This window comes from Saimiri boliviensis, chromosome 12, assembly GCF_048565385.1.
Source record: "Saimiri boliviensis isolate mSaiBol1 chromosome 12, mSaiBol1.pri, whole genome shotgun sequence".
In the NCBI taxonomy this organism is placed as follows: domain Eukaryota; kingdom Metazoa; phylum Chordata; class Mammalia; order Primates; family Cebidae; genus Saimiri; species Saimiri boliviensis.
Window position 1 is genome coordinate 100,897,596 of NC_133460.1, and position 21,420 is coordinate 100,919,015.

Genomic DNA, 21,420 nt, shown 5'->3' on the forward strand with positions numbered 1-21,420 from the left:
CTGTGTGCTTGTGTATGTATATCCTCTCTCTCTCTCTCTCTCTCTCTCTCTCTCTCTCTCTCACACACACACACACACACACACACACACTCTTTAAAGTCAAATCCCAATATAGAACATAGTTTTAAATATTTATTTATATATATATATATATATATATATATATATATATATGAATTCCAAATTGGAATTAAAGTATTTTGTCTATTCAATCTGTTGATGTAACAGGCTTATTCCTGCTATAAGTCATCTATCTCTCTTCTAGCTCTCTGCTCCAAACTCCCCCTCACCCACCTTCACCACCGTCATTCTTATTTAGAATAATAAAAATTGAACTTTTACACTGAAGTCATTATGTGGCAAAAACTCCCCTTTGCTTTCAATTTTCAAGCCCAGAAAAAAGAAGAAATGAGTTCATCCTTTGAAGAAGGAACCTCATGGGTCCTCACAGCCTCACACAGGCTATGAGATGACCCAGCCTGAGTGAAGAGAGAGGACATACACTTGCATTTACAATTCATACTGGGTTACAATCAATTCAAAGAGATTTTGTTTTTATTAAGTTTTTTTTAAAAAAAATCAGATACTGTTTAACTCCAGTTTTTCCCATCAGGTGAATTATCCTGCTAGGTAAATAGAAAATGGATTTTTAAAGGCTTTCTGAATGTCCAAAGAATTAGTATCATGTGGATGTTGTAATCTATATTCCTCTGAGAAATTAGACTTTGAGCAATCATGTTCCTTGAGTAATAGAAGAACTGAGACCTCAAAAACAGATTTTAGCTATACGGCAAACCAGTTAAAACAAAATTAATATGATAAACACATCAAAGACATGTATAAGTGTCTGTGTCTTTGGTATTCATGTATAAATGGTAAGTAGTTGTCATAATAACTATAGTTAGGTGGTTACTCAGCTGATTCTGCTTTTATTTGTTTTTATTTATAAACACCACTAATGCTTTCCTTATTTGAGGAAAAATTACTCTCATTATGCTGACACACACACACACAGACCCAAATACACACATACTACACACTCAGATCCCAAATGGTTAGTTCTCACTCATGTAGTAAGGGATCATGTCTCTCTCCCTAAGGTAAATTAATAGGTTGAACCTCACAGTTTCTTCCCTTCTGTAGACTTTTCTCCTGAGATCTCCTACAACAAATCCAATGTTCCCTCTTCCCTACCTCTTGAAAAGACTTTTTTTTTTTTTAAATCTGATTGCCTTGTCCTCCAATCAATATGACCTGAGGTACAACTGTCTTCAGATGTTTCTTTCCAGGAATCCTGACTTTATTAGAAAGTTGTGTGTCATCACACTAGTAAAATAAAAACTCTCCCAAGAGTTGAAGATTAATTGTGAGATAAATACTTTTTCTTCTTTCTTTCTTAAGTGTGAATGCTTCATTCATATGTATGGTGTTTTACTTCATTGATCTCTTTGTCTAATTTTCTTTTCACCTGTGCTCTGAGTTCCACCCCCTCTTTGTGGACTTAAGTCATTTGTTCACTTTTCCTCAGATCTTGTCAACAGAACGGCTGTGCTGAAATGCACCCCATCCTCCCTGACCTCCTATTTCCTTCTAACTGATGCCCTAGCCCATTGCATCCCTCCAGATCCAAGCTCCACAAAAGCTGAATGTGGAGTGATTGCATTTCCTTCGAGTTCATTCTCTCCTTGACCCACTGCTACCTAGCTTCTTTCCTCAAAACCACTGTTACCAGATCACTAGTGGCTTTTTATGGAGCTCCACTAGACCTTTTGACTCTGTATTTTACTTAACTCCTCTGCAGAATTTGTCCCAGTGGACCCCTCCCACCTTGCTGAAGCACTCCTTCCTCTTAGTTTCTGTGATTTTGCATCTTTTTGGTTGTCTTTGTTTTTCTGACTCCTTCTCTCCAGGCTACTTCATGAATTTCTGGTTTTTTTTTTTTTTTTTTTTTTTTTTTTTTTTTTTTTTTTTTGCCTTTGCCTATATGTTCATGTTCTTCAAGGATCCATTCTAGGCTCCTCTTCTCTCCTCTTCTTTTTCTATAATTGCTCTTTTAATGATTTTATTAGTCAGAAAAATTAAAAAAACATGCAGATCCTATGACAAGCTAAGTGTCCTGAGGCAACACACATCTCAGAGCGATAATACAGACATTCCTTCCTTGCTCATGCCGCATTTCCATGGGGGTCAATGGCAGTGCTGCTCTGCATCCTCCCCCTCTGGGACCCAGCCTCTTACATCACAGCAAAGGGATTGTGCTTAAATATAAACCTGATCATAAAGATCCCCTGCTTACAAACTTGCAACAGCTTCCCATTGATGACATCTTGTCTAAACTCCTTGACATGGTTCAGGTAACATCTGGCTTCTGCTACCAATACTACTTTCATCTTCCACCAAATCCTAGGACTGTACACACCAGTCCCCAGCAAACTAGTTACAGTTTCCCAAACATGCTGCTCTTTCACCTGGAGGCATGTACCTTCTCTCTCTCCTCCCCTGGGATGCTGCCCACTTTACCTTTGCCCTGGCTAACTCCTCTGGTCCCTCAAATCTCTGCTAGTGTTTCTTTTTTCTTTCTTTCTTTTCTTTCCTTTTTTTCTTTTTTGAGACAGAGTCTTGCTCTGTCACCCAATCTAGAGTGCAGTGGAGTGATCTTGGCTCACTGCAGCCACTGCCTCCTGGGTTCAGGTGATTCTCCTGCCTCAGCCTTCCGAGTACGTTGGGCTACAGGTGCCCACCACTGTGCCCAGCTAATTTTTGTATTTTTAGTAGACAGGATTTCACCATCTTGGCCAGGCTGGTCTCAAACTCCTGACCTCCTGATCCACCTGCCTTGGCCTCCCAAAGTGCTGGGATTACAGGCGTGAGCCACCGTGCCTGGCAGTGTTTCTTATCTCTTGCAGAAGCATGTCCTAATTCTCCAAGACTGGGTTATATGTCGCTTCTCCGTGCTTGGATAACGCTTATGTTCACCACTGCCTCTGCACAGGGGACACTGATTGGAGTACCGTTCCCACCAAATGGAAAATCCCTTGAGGACAAACCAAGGTCTTATTCTTCATATCTGAATGTTGAACCTAGTTCCTGGCACATACTATGTGCTTGACAAATAATTGTCAAATACAGAAATGATTAGATACGTGAAAGATCATAACGTTTTAAAGACTCCCCTCTATCTTACCTTTATTTTACACATTTGAACATGAGGCAATGGGATGAGAGTCTGGACACCTGGCTTCTTAGTCCAGTTTGCTTTCAACATATGATAACCTTGTCAAGTCACTTCATGTCTCTGGGCTTCCAGCTTTCCATTGTATTACTATTAATAAAAAGTAGAACTAAGTGAGCCATAGCTGAGGACAAAGATTCTGTTATTTTAACTCCGTTGCTTTGTAGATTCATCTTTACATATTGAAGAGTGGTTGTGTTTTTAATTTAATTTAATATATTTTTTTGCCTACAGATGTTGCTTTTCACGATCCTTCGTAATTCATAACCTTATTGTATATACGGTATTCCCTATACAGACCCTAGACTAGCCACTGTGATTTGTTTAGTTTGTTAGCTGTTTTGGCATTGTCTCAACATAGCATTGCTTATCTGTAGAAACCTGACATTGCGATATATAGAGATCCTGTATTTATATATTTAGGTTATGTATCTGTACTCTTTCCTGAGTGATATTTGACTGATAGAAATAGTATAGGAAAGGACACTTTGCTTTCACCATCTATGTTCCAAAGTCACAACAGTATGAATGTGCACTTCCATAGAACATGTCTTGGTTTCATATGTATTGTGCTTTCTCTAGGGTTGGACCCAGCTGGGCCATTTTTCCACAACACTCCAAAGGAAGTCAGGCTAGACTCCTCAGATGCCAACTTTGTTGATGTTATTCACACAAATGCAGCTCGCATCTTCTTTGAGCTTGGTAAGTTTTTAACAGAATCAGAAGCTTCATTGAAGCATAGAGGAGATTTTTTAGAGGCATTTACCCTGATTTTATTTATTTTAGGTGTTGGAACCATTGATGCTTGTGGTCATCTTGACTTTTACCCAAATGGAGGGAAGCACATGCCAGGATGTGAAGACTTAATTACACCTTTACTTAAACTTAACTTCAATGCTTATAAAAAAGGTAAATACTTTGGGAGGACCAGGTGGGTGGATCACGAGGTCAGGGGTTCAAGACCAGCCTAACCAATATGGTGAAACCCTGTCTCTACCAAAAATACAAAAATTTGCCAGGCATGGTAGTATGCATCTGTAGTCCTGGCTACTCAGGAGGCTGAGGCGGAAGAATCGCTTGAACCCGGGAGGCAGAGGTTGCAGCGAGCTGATATCTCTCCATTGCACTCTAGCCTGGGCAACAGAGAGAGACTCCATCTCAAAAAAAAAAAAAAAAAAAAAAAGGTAAATACTTTCTAAAATATGAGTGCTACTGGTATATATTCACTGAGCTCTCTCCTTAGATGGGATCCACATACTTCTGTGTATAATAGACATATAAAATACATTTTCTCCCAAAACACAGTTGCATATAAGAAGCTCTCCCAACAGTTATGATTGGCAAGATCAGGTACTGTGTCTTAGTTAACTTTGTATCCCTGATGTCTTATACAATGTCTAGCATATTGGAGTCACTCAATATAAATAAGGAAGGTATGTTATTCACTCAACAAATATGTGGTGAGTATTTACTATGTGCTAGGCATTATTCTAGAAACAGCAAATATGGAAATGAATTCAAAAGACAGAAGTCCCTCCTTGACGGAGTTAATTTTCTAACTTGTTAGGAAACCAATAAATAGCATAAGAGCTAAGGAGACAAAATAAAGCATGGAAGGGGAATATGATGTATTGGTGACAGTGAAGGTAAAAATAAAAGATGAAAATTGTTGATAGAGTGGTGAGGGAGTCCTTACTGAAGAGATGACCTAAAGGAGTTAGCCTTATAGATACCGGGGTAAGTCTTATAGACACAGGGCAGAGAGGGGAGATTCTTATAGACACCAGGGGACATTCCAGGCCGACAGGGAAGAGTAAGTGTAAGGGCCGAAAACAGGAGTCAGCCTGGCAGGTTCATGACAGCGAGGAGCCTGTTGTCGCTGAAACTAGGTAAAAGGAGAGAAGTAGGGCATAAGATTGGAGATGGAACCAGGCAGAGGGCAATACACAGGACTTTATGGATAGTGGAAAAGACTTCAGCTTTTACTCAAGTGAGATAGGAGCCATGAGTGGGTTTTGAGCAGAGAAGAAACATAGTTTGAGTTACTTGTAAAAGCATCACTCTGGATGCTGTAATCAAATTAAACAAGTAGTATGTAACTTTTTATAGTAGTTTCCAATAATGATAATTATAATATCTGTATGGCATTTAGTTATAAGGCATCAAAATGTTATTATTTGGGAATTTTGTTCTTCCCAATCTCTATACTTCATCATGTAAATAAATAATATATTACCCATAATATATAATAATAGATAATAATATATATGTATGATGGATAAGGGATACCTGGATGATTCTGCATATCTCACATCTCAATCCTATATAGTCAAGATATCAAGGGGTTGAACTTATTTGCTCTTTCATTTGACTGTTGTAGAGGAAAGATACACAGATCATAGTATTGAGTGTAACTCAGGTATCTACTTCATTAGAAATAAATTACAGGTCGGGCGCGGTGGCTCAAGCCTGTAATCCCAGCACTTTGGGAGGCCGAGGTGGGTGGATCACGAGGTCAAGAGATCGAGACCATCCTGGTCAACATGGTGAAACCCCGTCTCTACTAAAAATACAAAAAAAAATTAGCTGGGCATGGTGGCACATGCCTGTAATCCCAGCTACTCAGGAGGCTGAGGCAGGAGAATTGCCTGAGCGCAGGAGGCGGAGGTTGCAGTGAACCGAGATCGCGCCATTGCACTCCAGCCTGGGTAACAAGAGCAAAACTCCGTCTCAAAAAAAAAAAAAAAAGAAAAGAAAAAGAAATAAATTACAAAGCTTTAATATTTGCTCTGAAAGAGTAAATTTGATCAGAAGTATATATTTGTAATGACTACATTTAAAAAAACCTCACACAACTGGCTAATTTACAGATGCACAAATAAGAATTAAAGCCAATTTTACCTAGCTCAGATAAGCAAAATTCATCCAAAAAAGGCATGTTATAAAATTTATTTCCCTCATTATTTTCTATATTATGACTGTGAATCCTTTCTATTAGGACAAACTATAGATCAGAAGACTTCTTTACATAATTAATTGTTATGCACAGATCACATGAAATTCTATAAAATATTAATTCAACTAAAACATACATTTATCATAAACTATCATTTTGAGATATTTTAAGATTTTCCACAACTTTATTGGATTAAAAGAACAATTATCATTCACACTAAATCTTTGGATGGGTTTTAAGACTTCAGGATATTCTGTTTTACATTAAATTTGTTACCAAGAAACCATTACTTTTCAAATTAATTGTTTGCTATGTTCTAATGAAACATCTTGTCTAAATCACAATTAATTGTGAATATAAATCTATAGATATACAGAGCCTTAATGTAAGAGAAGTCTTTGTTTAATAAAAAAAGATGATGCCAATTATTAATCCATGCTGATGGTATTACATTATTTCTGAAATTATGCTCTCTCAGTTCTCTATTACGTAACAAACTACAATGAGCAATTACAAGAACAATTATTTTATGGCCCAGCATTCTGAGGGTCAGAATTCAGTCAGAGTTCTGCTGAGACTCTGTTTTGTGTGGTGTTGGCTGGAGTAACTTAGGTGATTGCATTCAATTGGGGGCTGAACTGAGCTAAGCTGGGTGTGGAGGTCTGAGATGACCCTACATATCTGGAACCCTGGGACTTATTCTCCACTGTTAGGTGGTCTATCACCCTTTAGGACCTCTCTCCCCAACTAGGTAGCCTGGATTTTATAATATGGCAACTGGGTTCCAACATAGTAAGAGTGGATGCCGAAAGGTGTCTTAAGGCCTTAGAACTTAACCAATGTCAGTTTCTCCACAGAACTGATCTTGGTTCTTTGCTACTAGGCAAAGCAAGTCACAAGATCAGCCTGTATAGGGGCCGGATTATGAAAACACGGTCTTCATGTTGAGAGAAATTGTTACATAATACTGCAAATGGGTGAGGACCTAGGAAAGAGGCCTTTGTTGGAAGTGATTTTACAGAATAATGATACTGCATATGCCAAAATCAAAATCTAGTTTCCCAAAGATAGGCTAAGCTGTGTAGGTCATTGAAAGAATAGTCCATGCCATTCAGTAAAAATATTGTTATGTAAGGTAAAAGAAAACATAAATGGCTGTGCACAATAGCTCACACCTGTAATCCTAGCACTTTGAGAGGCTGAGAAAGGAGATTCACTTGAGACTTGAGGCCAGGAGTTCAAGATCAGCTTGGGCACAACATATTGAGGCCCCATCTCTAAAATTTAAAAAAAAGAAGGAAGAAGAAATGACTAGAATGCTATGAAAATTTTGGAATGTGCAGATGTATTTAGATATTATTATTCCAATAATTGTAATTATTGATGGCAATAATGTCATACTTGATAATGACAAAAGTAACTCATTTTTAGCATTCTTTATAAAACTCCCCACCTGTCACACCTTTAACTTAGCACTGGTTAACATTGCTGACTGTCTGGTGGTTGAATAGGAGGGAGTTCTGTTATTCTTGCAGAAACAGAGAGACAGAATCTTAATTGGTCTATGGTAGAAATACTATACACACAGGGATACTGTGTCAGAGATCCTAGTGACAGGGTTTTTTCCATGCTGCTTTGCCAGCCAGAGACCTCCACAGCCTGCAGTGCCTCTGCTTGAGTTTCACTTGTGCCTGCTGGGCTCACCACCAGACTCACTCCACCCACTCGGGCTAGCAGCCTGTGCTCAGCTTTCTCTGCTGACCTAGATCTCATGCCTGCCAAGGGTGAGCCAGGATGCCTACTGCTATGGTAGGGTGAGTGTCTTCAAGCCAGTACAGGCACTGGTTCCATGCGAGGCTGTGGCTGAACCAGGCATACTGCAAGCAGCTTCTGCCCTGGGCACCAGCTTCTGGATGAGGGAAATGTGGTGGTGCCCAAAAATTCCGAGATGCCAGGAACCTTGGAACCCCAAAGGGCATGTTACAGCATGTTACAGCCCTGGCTTAGGGAACCCTGAGGTCTGAGCCCCCAGGAAATATTATAGCTCATTTGTGTTACAGCTTATTTGTTCCTACCATCTGCACAGTTCATCAAACAGGAGTGTGTCCTAGATTGTTTGGTCCCATTGCTCCACTCTGGCCCTCAGCTCTTGGGCTGTCTCAGCCCCACCTCCACTTCCTGTCATGTGGTGTGGGAGGGCCACAGTGTTATAGCAGCTTTTTTGGCACCTGCTGTTTGGTTGATCTCAGGTTCTTGTCCCAAGTCCAGGAAGAATGGGGTTGCACAGACACCTGAAGAGTGAGTAAGGCAGAGAAGAGTTTTATTGAGTGACAAAGTAGCTCTTGGTGGAGACGGGAACCCAAACTGGTTAGCCCCTACCTGAAGGCAGGTAGTTCCCAAAGTGTGGCTGAGTCTGGGGTTTTTATAGGCTCATAATGGGGGAGGTGTACACTGTAGGTAGCCTTGGAAAAAGCAACATTTGATTGATTAAAAAACATTGTTCAGAAAAAAACCAAAACATTGTTCAGGCGAGACTGGACAAACAGGAATAGAAGTTCTCACTCTGGTCAGGAACTTTACCTGGAACTGGCAGCTTGGTTTTCAGACTTCACTTTGTTTTGGGCTTGAAGGTCAGGTTTCACTGGGGACCCATCCCTATCTGCCTAAGAAATTGTTTGCTTCCCGCTACTATCACTAGGAAGTGACTCAGTGACTCACTATATTAGTGTCAAAGCACAAAGTCATCCACATTTGCTTTTGTTTATTTCCATCTCTTGAATGCCCCTTTTGAGTCACATAATTCTTTAGTACAAAAAAATGACATGTAACTTTGATAAATGTTGTACAATGTCTAAGCCTAGATAAAAGGTCTGGCCCTCCCAACTCAAGAGACTGCCACTTACAGTTACCCTATCTAAGAAATGGTTCATGCTACCAGTTATCAGTAATTATTATCAGTTAATTGGCAATTCTTTTCACAGAAGTGGCTTCCTTCTTTGATTGTAACCATGCTCGAAGTCATCACTTTTATGCTGAAAGCATTCTTAATCCTGATGCATTTATTGCTTATCCTTGCAGATCCTACACATCTTTTAAAGCGGTAAGTAAATCATTTCGCTTGGAATTTAATTATAAAGTAATTTTTTGAAACACATTAATCCAGCTAAACGTTAGAGCTTTGAGTAGGTGGCAAAAACAATGCACCTACCATTTTGGGAAATAATGGATTGTTTCTGTGCTGAGTACTGAACAGTAGCTGGGATTGCTGGAGGGTTGAAATAATTCAACCAACTATTTTTATTCTGGTTGTTTCAGCTCTTTTGAAGACTATATACAATTTTGCTTTTTTGGCCATTTGTTATGCAGTAAGTAGATGCTACTGTGTAACGGGCATAAGTCTAGGGCAAAAATTTTTCTGCATATATATTTTAAATGTCATATTCAAAGATGCCCTAAGAAGGCTGAACCAATCAATAGCTACAACCAAACATATTACTATTTACTTGGAACATGAAAATTATTTTATTAAATTTTAATTATTTATACAGAGCAGAACTAAGGCATAGATAGCTCACAGGAATTCCACAAAGATCAATATGTGACAAAATACAAAATTTGATTTTATTTGAGTAAAAGAAAGAAAATCTATTTTGTAGAGGGAAGTGGAAACGATCTTCATTCTTGTGTTTTAGAGACCTAATCCTCTGTTTTATCACAGTAGAAAATGTGGGCTATTCAGCTGAAGTTTATGGTAAATAATAGCACTTTGCGAAAAAGTTCTGTGCTGGGACAGGAATAGGCATTTCCCTCCTGCTACAGAGCTTAGCAGGTGGACATGGTTAGGCCATCCTCTCAGTTTCTTGCCATTCTCAGAAAGCTTGACAGTCAAACATTAGCATTTCCTACATATCCTCCTTCTCCCCGACCCCTCTCTTCTTCCTGCCTCGGCTGCTGCTCTGAGCACCCAAGGAATACTGGCATTTACTTCTAGTGGAAGCAGGCCCTTGGAGTCATTGTATATTTGGAGATAACAGAGTTAATTTGCCAAGTTGGAGAACCCTTAGAAGCTAGCTCATGCCTCATGGATGCTAATTTTTGTTACGAACTATAGAATGAATCAATTTCCTTGACATATTTTATTGTTCTATACCCAAATAGTCATGCAATTAAATTAAAGTAAGTCAGAGCAAGCTGTGGCATGCACCTGTAGTACCAGCTACTTGGAAGCTTGAGGCAGGATATCCCTTAAGCCCAGAAATTCGAGGCTACAGTGCGCTATGATCATGCTTCTGAATAACAACTGCACTCCAGCCTGGGCCAAAAATTGAGACCCCTTCTCAAAAAGTAAATAAATAAAAAGGATGATACTGTAGTCCTAGCCTAAATATCCATGGTTTATTAAATTAAAAGTTCAAAGCCTAAAATAGCAAATTCTCAAGCACTGCTACCCAGATTTTTTAAATGTTCACATTTCATTCGTTTTTCTTTAGATTTTTAAAACATACAAATAAAATTAAAGAAGCAAAGTGCCTTATATTCCTTCCCCTAAGGCAGAGTTGAATTTGATATACATCAGATAAATGCTATTATGTTGTAAGTATGTTCTGGGTTTACTGTTTTCATTAAATATTATCAATAAAAAATTTGAAATCCACATTCATGTACATAGATCTAATATATTTATTTTATAGGAATCAGCCATAATTTATTGATTCATTCTCCTACTAATGTGAGTTTTGATTGTTTCCAGTTTTGTTATGAAAAGCAATGTCTGCCAACTCTGCCATCTTTGTATTTCTCCTTATGTACTTGAGTGGAGTTCCTTCATGGCATACAACAGAGGTGAAATTATCAAAGCATACATGCATTTCCTTCTTTATTAGACATTACTATTACCAAATCACTGTTTAAAATATCTATCAATTGCTAAAGAAAAATAAAAATGAAGGCCACAATTTAGATATAACCCAAAGCCACCCAAAACCACCCAAAACCACATAGCCAAAAACAAGTCTTCCTGATTTCCCAGAAACACTGGCACTAACCATAAATGAAACACAAAAACGTGAGCTTTACCTCTTTGTCAACATGATTCAGGGAAATTAAACCAATCAGCTATCGAAAAATCAACATAAGTATCTCTACTTGCCCTAGAGAAGAATGTTCATTTATAATAGCCAATCACAAAAAAGGTCAAAATACTTCCGCCTTTATGCTATGTAAACTATCCTGTGACTGCTGTAAGCAGGGGCTTCTTACCATTTTCAGTTTGAAGTCTCCCAGCTCAAGGACTGTTCTTTTGTGTACACAGCAAACTTTTAAAAATTTAAAAACTTGATCTGATTATATCTTTGAAATTTTAAAAATTATATTCCAGACTGGGAATACAGTGAAGAGCAATACAGCTTACCATTAGAAGCGAATGAGAATTCCCCTATTACATGTATTCAGTATTGCCAATTGCTTTAATGTTTGCAAATCTGATGAATATGAAATTACACCTTTTTAAATTAACATATTCCTGACAAATCATAAGATTGAACATCTTTTTTACATAGTTATTGACTATTTGAGTTTCCTCTTCGGTGGATTTTCTATTCATATTGTCTACCCATTTTTCTAATAAGGACTTTCTCTTTTTCCCTCTGTTGCTTTTATTTTTGAAACCAGACATAGTGGCCTGTTAGGCACTTATAAAATACATATACTTTAAATTCTGGAGATGTATTATTATTAAATATTATATTACCAGTTTATTAAAGGGCAGAATTTCTAATTATTAAGTAATCACCTCTTACTTTCTGTCATCAGGGAAATTGCTTCTTTTGTCCCAAAGAAGGTTGCCCAACAATGGGTCATTTTGCTGATAGATTTCATCTCAAAAATATGAAGACTAATGGATCATATTATTTTTTAAACACAGGGTCTCTTTCACCATTTGCCCGTAAGTGTTATAGCTAACTTTTGTTGTAATGCTTTAAGATACTTATCTTTAAAATTTCAACAGTTTTTATTGAGTGTCTACTAAATAACTGGGCATTGGGCCAGACTGGGAATTCAGTGAAGAACAACACAGTGAGGTCATTAATTGAGTTGAGGCTAGTGGGAAAGACAGCAAGTAAAATCTCAGTTCCAATCCTGAGTAATAGACTTTCTCTTAGGAAAAAATCAAGATATATGCAGAGCATAAAGGTCCGGGAGTCTTTCGAGGAAAGATTTCTAAGCTGACTCCTGAAGGATGAGTAAGGGGGAGAAGAAAAGGAGGATTATTCTAGGCAGAAGGGACCACCTATGTAAATTCCTGGAAGTAAGAGAGAGCAGAGACTGAAAGAAGCCCCTGCCAGGATTTGTAGAGACCAGCAGGACAATGATAGGAGATGAAGTCGGAGAGACAAATTGGGTCAGATAGTGAAGGAAGGGTCTTGCATCCTTGCAAACCATGTGGAGAGTTTGGATTTTGTCTGTGGGTGAATGGAAAGCCATTGAATGCATATTAAGGATTACTGGACTTTTTTTTTTTTTAGAAAAATCACTTTAGTTTCTGCATGGATTAGAAGGTCACAAGATGGAAGCAGGGTGCCTGTTAGACCATTGTTCCAACAATTCAGGAAAGATAAATAGAAGTAGAGAAGTTGTAAAGATAGTCAGAAAGTAGAAGTGAAATGGACCTAGGTGAATGGATTTAAAAAGGCAGAAAAGCAAGGAGTTAAGGACAATTCTGGCTGTGGATGATGTGCCATTCTCTCAGCTTGACAACACAGGAAGAAAAGCTAGTTTGGAGCAAGATGATGGGCTGATTTCTAACATGTTATATTGGAGCTGCCTTTATGGCTTAAGAAGAGTGTTTGCCCTATGAGGCAGGTAGAGATATGGATCTCAGCCTCTGGAAATGGATGTGGTCTACAGATAGAGATTTGGGAGTCACTCAGACTGTAATCAGAGTGGTGAAAGTGGATGATGTCATTACCCAAGAAGAATGTGCCAGAACAGAAGGAAAGAAAGCAGAGAAGGAGGCCCCTGCAAGGGAGACTAAAGAATGGTTAGAGAGAAGGAAGGTCAGCAAAGGTTACCATTAAAAGAGCCAAGGAAAGAAAGATGAGGAGGAAGAGAGAAGGCATACATCACACCAAATATTTTTATAACTTTCAAGAATGAAAGTCCTGTGTCTTCTTTTGTTTATTCCCTTTGTATTGTGGTCAAATGAGACAAGGGCCCACACAGGCTCATTAAATGAAGAAACAATTCAAACCTTAGTGAGCTTGGCTGGGGTGGTTTCAGTAGGGAGATGATGGCAGAGGGAACCAGATTCCAGCAGAATGAGCTAAGAAGAGAAAGGGAATTATCTGGCAATGATTAACCAGTGAATTAAAATTTCTCTCTGGTAGATTTCTTTTCCCTTTCAATTCTTTTCAAATAATCATATGAAGAATTACATTTTTCAGTTTGTTATTAAGCATACAGTAATTTTAAAATTCAGAATAAAAGATCTGTGTAGTTCTTGATGTAAAAAGTTACATTTGGCCATTTGCAAGGGAATTATCCTACTGACAGATACTATCTTGATCTAGAGCTATGTGGACTGGGCATTCTTCACACATATCCCTGCAGGAGAAGAAGAATGACTTACTTTGCCTCTAAATGTTTATAAAAGCACACATCTTCTTGCCCAATAGGTGTTCTAGATTTTTTTTTGGATTAATGGTCACACTATGGCAAATAAAAACTTGGCTATAGAAAGTATACATACTATATGTGTGCCACATGATACAAAGGAAATAGACAAAAGAAAACACAGGACTTCCATTTTTAAAAGTCATAAAAATGCCTGGAAAAATAAAGAATTTTGTTTTAAAAATATTAAACTATTTGTTCCAGAAAATTAAAAAGTGACCCTTAATATGTATTTTTGAATGTAGTTTTTCACCAAATTCACTGAAACTAAAGTTGTATATTTGCACAAATAGGTACAGTACTGTTCAAATACAACCCTGAAACTTTTATTTCCATTAAAGGACCCAGGATGTCATACTTCTTATGTGTTTTTAACCCTTTCTCTTCCTTTCTTTCTTGTTTCCTTATATCTAGGTTGGAGGCACAAATTGTTTGTCAAACTCAGTGGAAGCAAAGTCACTCAAGGGACTATATTTCTTCATGTAAGCGGGACACTTGGGAAAACTGGGCAGTTTACAGTTACCAGGTAAGCAGAGTGAGAAACTGACTCCTTGCATAGGGCAGAGGGCTCAGTAACACTCAGTGAGACTGGCTCAGTAAACTGTTGAGTCTTCTCTTTTTCTATAATTCCACAGGTACCATGTTATCTTTGATTTTTCTTTTTACTTCATGTTTTCCAAATATAAAGTAGAAATCGTAATATATATTTTCTCTACAGTTTCAACTAGAAACAGAAAATGTTAGGATGTGATAACATGAAAATACAGATCTAGCAAGTAAAAAAATTGGACAGTATTCAAGGTATATTTTTAATCCCATTCATTTAATATTATACAAATGTAAGCTTTATGTTTTTATTTGTGTAACAAATAAGATATTTATATAAATTGCTAGATTTCTAATAAGCGAGCTAAGTATTACCCACAGATACAGGACACGTGTTGGAATAGTAAGAGGTAAAAATAATTCAGTCAGAGGTAAAAATAACAGTTCATTTTGTATCTTTTGCTAAAGGCTTATTTTATCTTGAGATTTTCTTAATCTTTTATTTGTTTAGCCTTAGCATTTTTGTATTGTGTATTTCATGTCTATTATTTTATTCTGTAATTTATGTCAGAATTAACATTATACATACTAATTAGATGCAATCTTTTTTGCAACCAGATGAATGGATTAGGTGTTTTATCTCTGTAATTTCCATCATCCTCAAACACTGGGCACAGGCACGAAAAGCAGAGATTTGTGGATATTTTGTCAGTTGAGAGATGCATCAGTTTTATCACTGGCAGAGTTTCTGCACGTCTTCTTGCCTTGGTGCAACTGCCTGTAAATAGAAGCTCAGTAAGTGATGATCTGGATCCTGGTTGGCGCACAGGCTCCAGCCCACCCTTCTAGCCGTATCTCCCACCATTTGGCTTTGTTCCACCTTCAGTTCAGCAAGGTTACACTGTTTGCACTACCCAGCACTGAATAGATCCCACCCTCACCTTTCTTCTGGACTTCACCCATGCTGTTCTTTTGTTGCAAATACCTTTTCCTGTCTGCTGTTTTGTTTTTGCCTGCTCTTCATGGCTCCATCAAGCATCCCTCTGAGAGCAGCTGAGCGCAATCATGTGCCTGTGGTTTGGAGGCTCATAGGACACTGGATAAAGCTGTGTGATTTGTGGCCTGGACAGAGCACCTAACCTGGGGCAGCTGGTGATGAATATGCAGTTTCTGCCTCTTTTAAGATTTGTGAGAGCGTTTCCACATCTCTGTTTTTCTTTCAGTAATAGCTGAAGAAGCTGTTTGTAATATTGCTGCATAGTTACCCAATCCTCTTTTAAAAATAAGTGAGCATTGAAAGTTCACAACAGATTTCTCATCTTGAAATGAAGTCAGCTAGCTGAATTTCTATGCTAGTCTAGTTCTGTTCTTCAGACAACCTTTATAAGTCCAGTTTTTCCATTCTCATGGATAGGAAGAATCAATATCCTTAAAATGGCAATATCAATGACATGAAAAGACAGATCTGGAAAAATGTTGATAGTATATAAGGTATATTTTTAATCCCATCCATTAAATGTTATACAAATATAAGCATATATTTATTTGTGCAACTCACAGATAAGATGTTTATATAAATTGTGAAATTTCTTTTTCTTTTTCTTTTATTTTTTTTTGTGAGATGTAATCTCACTCTGTCACCCAGGCTGGAGTGCAGTGGAGCGATCTTGGCTCACTGCAACCTCCGCCTCCCAGGTTCAAGTGATTCTCCTATTTCAGCCTTCTGGGTAACTAGGATTACAGGTACCTACCACCATGCCCAGCTAATTTTTGTATTTTTAGTAGAGACAGAGTTTCACCATGTTTGCCAGGCTGGTATTGAACTCCTAACCTCAAGTAATCCACCCACCTTGGCCTCCCAAAGTACTGGTAATACAGGCATGAGCCACCATGTCTGGAAAAATTGCTGAGTTTCTAATAGGCTATCTGATTCCCAAAGCAATTTATAGATTCAATGTTATCTATATTAAACTACCATTGAGTTTCTTCACAGAGCTAGATAAAATTATTTTAAAATTCATATGGAACCAAAAAAAAAAAAAAAAAAAAAAAAAAAAAAAAGATCCTAAATAGCCAAGGCAATCCTAGGCAAAAAGAAAAAAGCAGGAGGCATCATGCTACCCAACTTCAAACAACACTACAGAGCTACAGTAACCAAAACAGCATGGTACTGCTACCAAACCAGTCACATAGACCAATGGAACAGAATGGAGAATCCAGAAATAAGGCTGCATACCAACAGCTATCTGATCTTTGGCAAACCTGACAAAAACAAGCAATGGGGAAAGAATTCCCTACTCAATAAATGGTGCTGGAATATCTGACCAGCCATATGCCAAAGACTGAAACTGGACTCCTTGCTTACACCATATACAAGAATTAACTCACGATGGATTAAAGGCTTCAATGTAAACCCAGAGCTATAAAAACCCTGGAAGATGGCTGGGCACAGTGGCTCATGCCTGTAATCCCAGCACTTTGGGAGGCTGAGGCAGGCAGATCATTAGGTCAGAAGAGCAAGACCATCGTGTGAACATGGTGAAACCTCATCTCTACTAAAAATACAAAAATTAGCTGTGCATGGTGGCTCATGCATGTAGTCCCAGCTTAGGCAGGAGAAGCACTTGAACCAAGGAGGTGGAGGTTGCAGTGAGCTGAGATCACACCACTGCACTCCAGCCTGGCAACAGAAGGAGACTGCATCTAAAACAAAAACAAACAAACAAAAAAATGCCTGGAAGACAATTTAGGTTAATAGCACTCAGAACATAGGCACAGGCAAAGATTTCATGATGAAGATGCCAAAAGCAATTGCAACAAAAGCAAAAATTAACAAATGGGATCTAATTAAAGAGCTTCTGCACAGCCAAAGAAACTGTCAACAGAGTGAATAGACAACTTACAGAATGGGAGAAAGTTTTTGCAACCTATCCATCTGACAAATGTCTAATATCCTGCATCTATCAGGAACTTTAAAAAATTTACAAGGCAAAAAAAAAAAAAAAACCACAAAAAACTACATTGCCAAGTGGACAAAGAACAACAGACACTTTTTTCAAAAGAAGACATACACATGGCCATCAAGCATATGAAAAAAGCCCATTAGAGAAATGCAAATCAAAACTATGATGAGATACCATCTCACACCAGTCAGAATGAATATTATTAAATGTCAAAAAATAACATGCTGGTGAGGCTTTGTCAAAGGCCTCAAAGACCTAAAGGCAGAAATACCATTTGACCCAGCAATCATTACTGATTATATACCCAAAGGAATATAAGTTGTTCTATTATAAAGACACATGCCTACTTATGTTCATTGCGGCGCTGTTCACAATAGCAAAGATGTGGAATCAACCCGTATGCCCATCAGTGGTAGACTAGATAAAGAAAATGTGGTACCTGTATACCATGGAATACTATGCAGCCATAAAAAAGAATGAGATCATGTCCTTTTCAAGGACATGGATGGAGCTGGAGGCCATTATCCTTAGCAAACTCATGCAGAAACAGAAAACCAAATACTACATGTTCTCACTTATAAGTAGGAGCTAAATGATGGGAATACACAGACACATAGAGGGAAACAACACACTCTGGGACCTATCAGATGGTGGAGGGTGGGAGGAGGAAGAGGATCAGGAAAAATAACTAATCGGTACTAGGATTAATATCTGAGTGATGAAATAATCTGTGCAATAGACCCCCATGACACATGTTTACCTATATACCTGCTCATGAACTCCTGATCTTAGTGTTAAAAAAAAAAAAAAAAGCCTCCAGCTTCACTGTAGGTTATATCTTAGCTAACTGGGCTTTTAATGACATAAAGGGCTGCATTGTATGGGCACTGGGTAAAGATAGTTCATGGAATAACAGAAAAATTACCCTTGGCTGGGTGCAGTGGCTCACGCCTATAATCCCAGCACTTTGGGAGGCCAAGGGGGCAGATCACAAGGTCAGGAGATAGAGACAATCCTGGCCAACATGGTGAAACCCCATCTGTACTAAAAATACAAAAATTAGCTGGGTATGGTGGCATGCACCTGTAATCGCAGCTACTTGGGAGGCTGAGTCAGGAGAATTGCTTGAACCTGGGAGATGGAGATTGCAGTGAGCCAAGATCATGCCATTGCACTCCAGCCTGGAAACAGAGTCAGACTCTGTCTCAAAAGGAAAGTTGCCTCTAGTCATTAAATCAATTAATTCTACTAGTAATAAAGTAAGAAAGACCCTAGGAATAGCAACATTCATTCATTTAGCAAATATGTAGGTCCCTACACTGTGCCAGGAACTGTTCTAATTGCTGGGGATACAGTCACAGGTCCTTCTTTCACAGAGCTTATGTTGGAGTTTGAGTAGACAAATGATACATTAATAGAAGAATAGTTAGAAGTTATGAAGAAATAAGGCAAGGTGATATAGTATGGAGCAACATGGGGACAAGTTTAGATTGGATTGTAACTTAATCATTTACAAACTATACCTTAATTTGTGTTACCAACACAACCAAAAAAGGGACTGTTTCATCAGAAGGAGAATATTAGCAATGGCTATAGGAAACTGGAGTCAGAAAGCTTTTATGGAGGTAAGAGATATTGGTTTGGGTGCCACGACCAATCTAAGTCACAGTGGAGAATTTTTGTGTGATGAAGAAGAAATATGACATTGGTCTCACTTTGCCTTGGATGGAGCATACCTTATGCCTAGAGAGACAGCACCTCTCTCTCTTGCCATGATGAACAAAATGTCTTTTGATCACTAGTTTGGTTACCGAATTATTTTTATATTGTTAAAGAAGGTACCAGAAGAAGGGCATGGGAGCATTCTGGTTAATCAAAGGGAGGCATTTCCCTACTGTGAATTGGTGAGCAGGCTCCTGGTTTATATATAAGCTTTATGTAAATTTAGTCCACTATTGACAGTTTCTTGATTTACTGGTGTCAGTATTATCTGGTTTCTGATACTACAAAGCCATCACCAGGTCTTTCACTACAGAGAAATCACAATAACACCTCTTTAGGTATTCTCTAAAAACCACCTAGCCAACCAAGCTTTCCATTTATTATACCCTTCTTTCAAACTTCAGAACCATGCTATTCTGAGATGCTGATCAATACACATGGAAAGTATAAATCTCCTACAAGCAATTGCTAGCAAATACAAGTGTCTCTTCCTTAGTACATACCCAGTTGTGTTTTCTTTCATTAAGCATTGTGAATACCCAGTGCAAACTTAGAAGTCTTATTTTTATTTGCAGTGGAAAGCTTAAGCCAGGCATGACTTACACAAAATTAATTGATGCAGATGTTAACGTTGGAAACATTACAAGTATTCAGTTCATCTGGAAAAAACATTTGTTTGAACATTCTCAGAATAAGTTGGGAGCAGAAATGGTGACAGATGTATCTGGGAAATATGGATATAAGTAAGTATTACTTTTTCCTTTTCCTTTTCATAGTTTACATTTTATAAATGATGTTTAAGTCCATAGATAATTTGAAATGTGCAAGTAGTATAAAAATTTATAGACTTTGAAATTTTGCAATTAAAGGAGGAAAATTTAAGAAACCAATGCTATATTTGCAGAAGTGTTAGAAAATAAGAATTACTCATTAAATCGGGGGATCTACCAGTGTCTTTTTCTTCCCTGGCATCATGTTAAAATTCCTTTTTTTCTTTAAAAAATTTTCAGATCTACATTCTGTAGCCAGGACATTGTGGGACCTAATATTGCCCAGAACCTGAAACCATGCTAATCTCATACACAGTCTCAATGGATTTCTTTAGAAGGAGCAATGAAGAAAAATGTTTCTTTCCACCTGGCATCCAGACCAAACTTGACTCTTGTAAATACTCAGAAAAGAACAGGTTTGTTTCCTTTCTGTGCAGAATGTTCATCTCATTCATGCACCTTAAAAACACACCAAACCCTGGGACTAAAGATAGTTCCCATGATCTGTAGGAATCTGGGTATCAGTGACAAAATAGAGCTGTTTGGGAATTTTCCTGACTAAGAGGAGGTGATGCAAATGTATGGTGAGTATATAAAGTCACCGGACAAAAGTGAGCCTCTGGTTTGCTGAGTTTTTGAAGTACATTTAGAATATTTACAGGTAGAATAATCATTGTTCTAAAATTATATAAAACTGTTATGCTGTTAAATCTCACTGAGATAAATTATGACTATAGTGCATGATATATAGTAGATTATAACCTTGTGGGTTGATGTGTCTATCTAATAATAAAAACTAATGAGATTGCACTAGTATTTTCAAGGTATTCCTTGGTGTTCAGGGTGTGCATAAGAGAGATTTTGGAGGTTATCTGTTATGTATTCATCAGTTAGCAATGGGACCTGAAGTTCAACAAGCCAGGGTATAGCCCCCTACCTCCAAAAGTCACTGCCACAGGAGAATTATTCCTCTCCCCCAGGCCTTGAAAGCTCTATAATGAATTTGTATTTAGCCTCAAGGGAGCATTTCATTTATAAAGCACTTGAATAACACTTTGTTCTTGCAATAACAATATTATAATATTTAAATGTGCCAATTGTGTTTCTTTTTTCTTTATTTTGCTTCAATTTCTTCTAAGTCAGTTGTCCTTAGCCAGAGAAAGGGAGAAATTTATATTTTTGTTTGTTCTGTTTTCTATCACTACACCCAGTGTTTAGCCTATAGGCCTTTGCAATAAATATTGTTAGAAAGAAATGACGACAGATACTCTGCAAAGGGCTTCTTGATTCTCCTTGGCACCTCCCTGCCAGCTGAACCTTTGGAAGGACCTGTGAGTGTACATAAATAAACCTGTATTGTGGCAGAAAGCAGAGAAGCAAGTGGGTGACTCATTTTGCAAGTGAGGGTTGGAAGATTGTCGGCGGGGAGGAGGAAAGCAGGTTCAAGCACAGTTGGTATGATCCGGTGGAGTCTACTCTCAAGAGTGGGTTGCACATATTCAGACCTAGGCCACCCCAGGAACAGAGTGGCTCTGAGTAAGCTCAGTAGAAGGGACTGAC

At 38.1% G+C, this 21,420-nt stretch overlaps 1 protein-coding gene across 1 annotated transcript in view; it reads left to right on the forward strand.

The window, feature by feature from the left end:
* PNLIPRP3 (pancreatic lipase related protein 3) overlaps nt 1-20,949 on the forward strand; it is a 45,967-nt gene extending 25,018 nt beyond the window's left edge. The window contains exons 6-12 of the mRNA XM_003922173.2: nt 3,815-3,934; nt 4,019-4,141; nt 9,170-9,288; nt 12,000-12,132; nt 14,274-14,385; nt 19,666-19,833; nt 20,101-20,949. Coding sequence (XP_003922222.1) covers nt 3,815-3,934; nt 4,019-4,141; nt 9,170-9,288; nt 12,000-12,132; nt 14,274-14,385; nt 19,666-19,833; nt 20,101-20,164 — 839 coding nt within the window. The 3' untranslated portion in view covers nt 20,165-20,949. The remainder of the gene's footprint in view (nt 1-3,814; nt 3,935-4,018; nt 4,142-9,169; nt 9,289-11,999; nt 12,133-14,273; nt 14,386-19,665; nt 19,834-20,100) is intronic.
* The last annotated feature ends 471 nt before the right edge of the window (nt 20,950-21,420 follow it).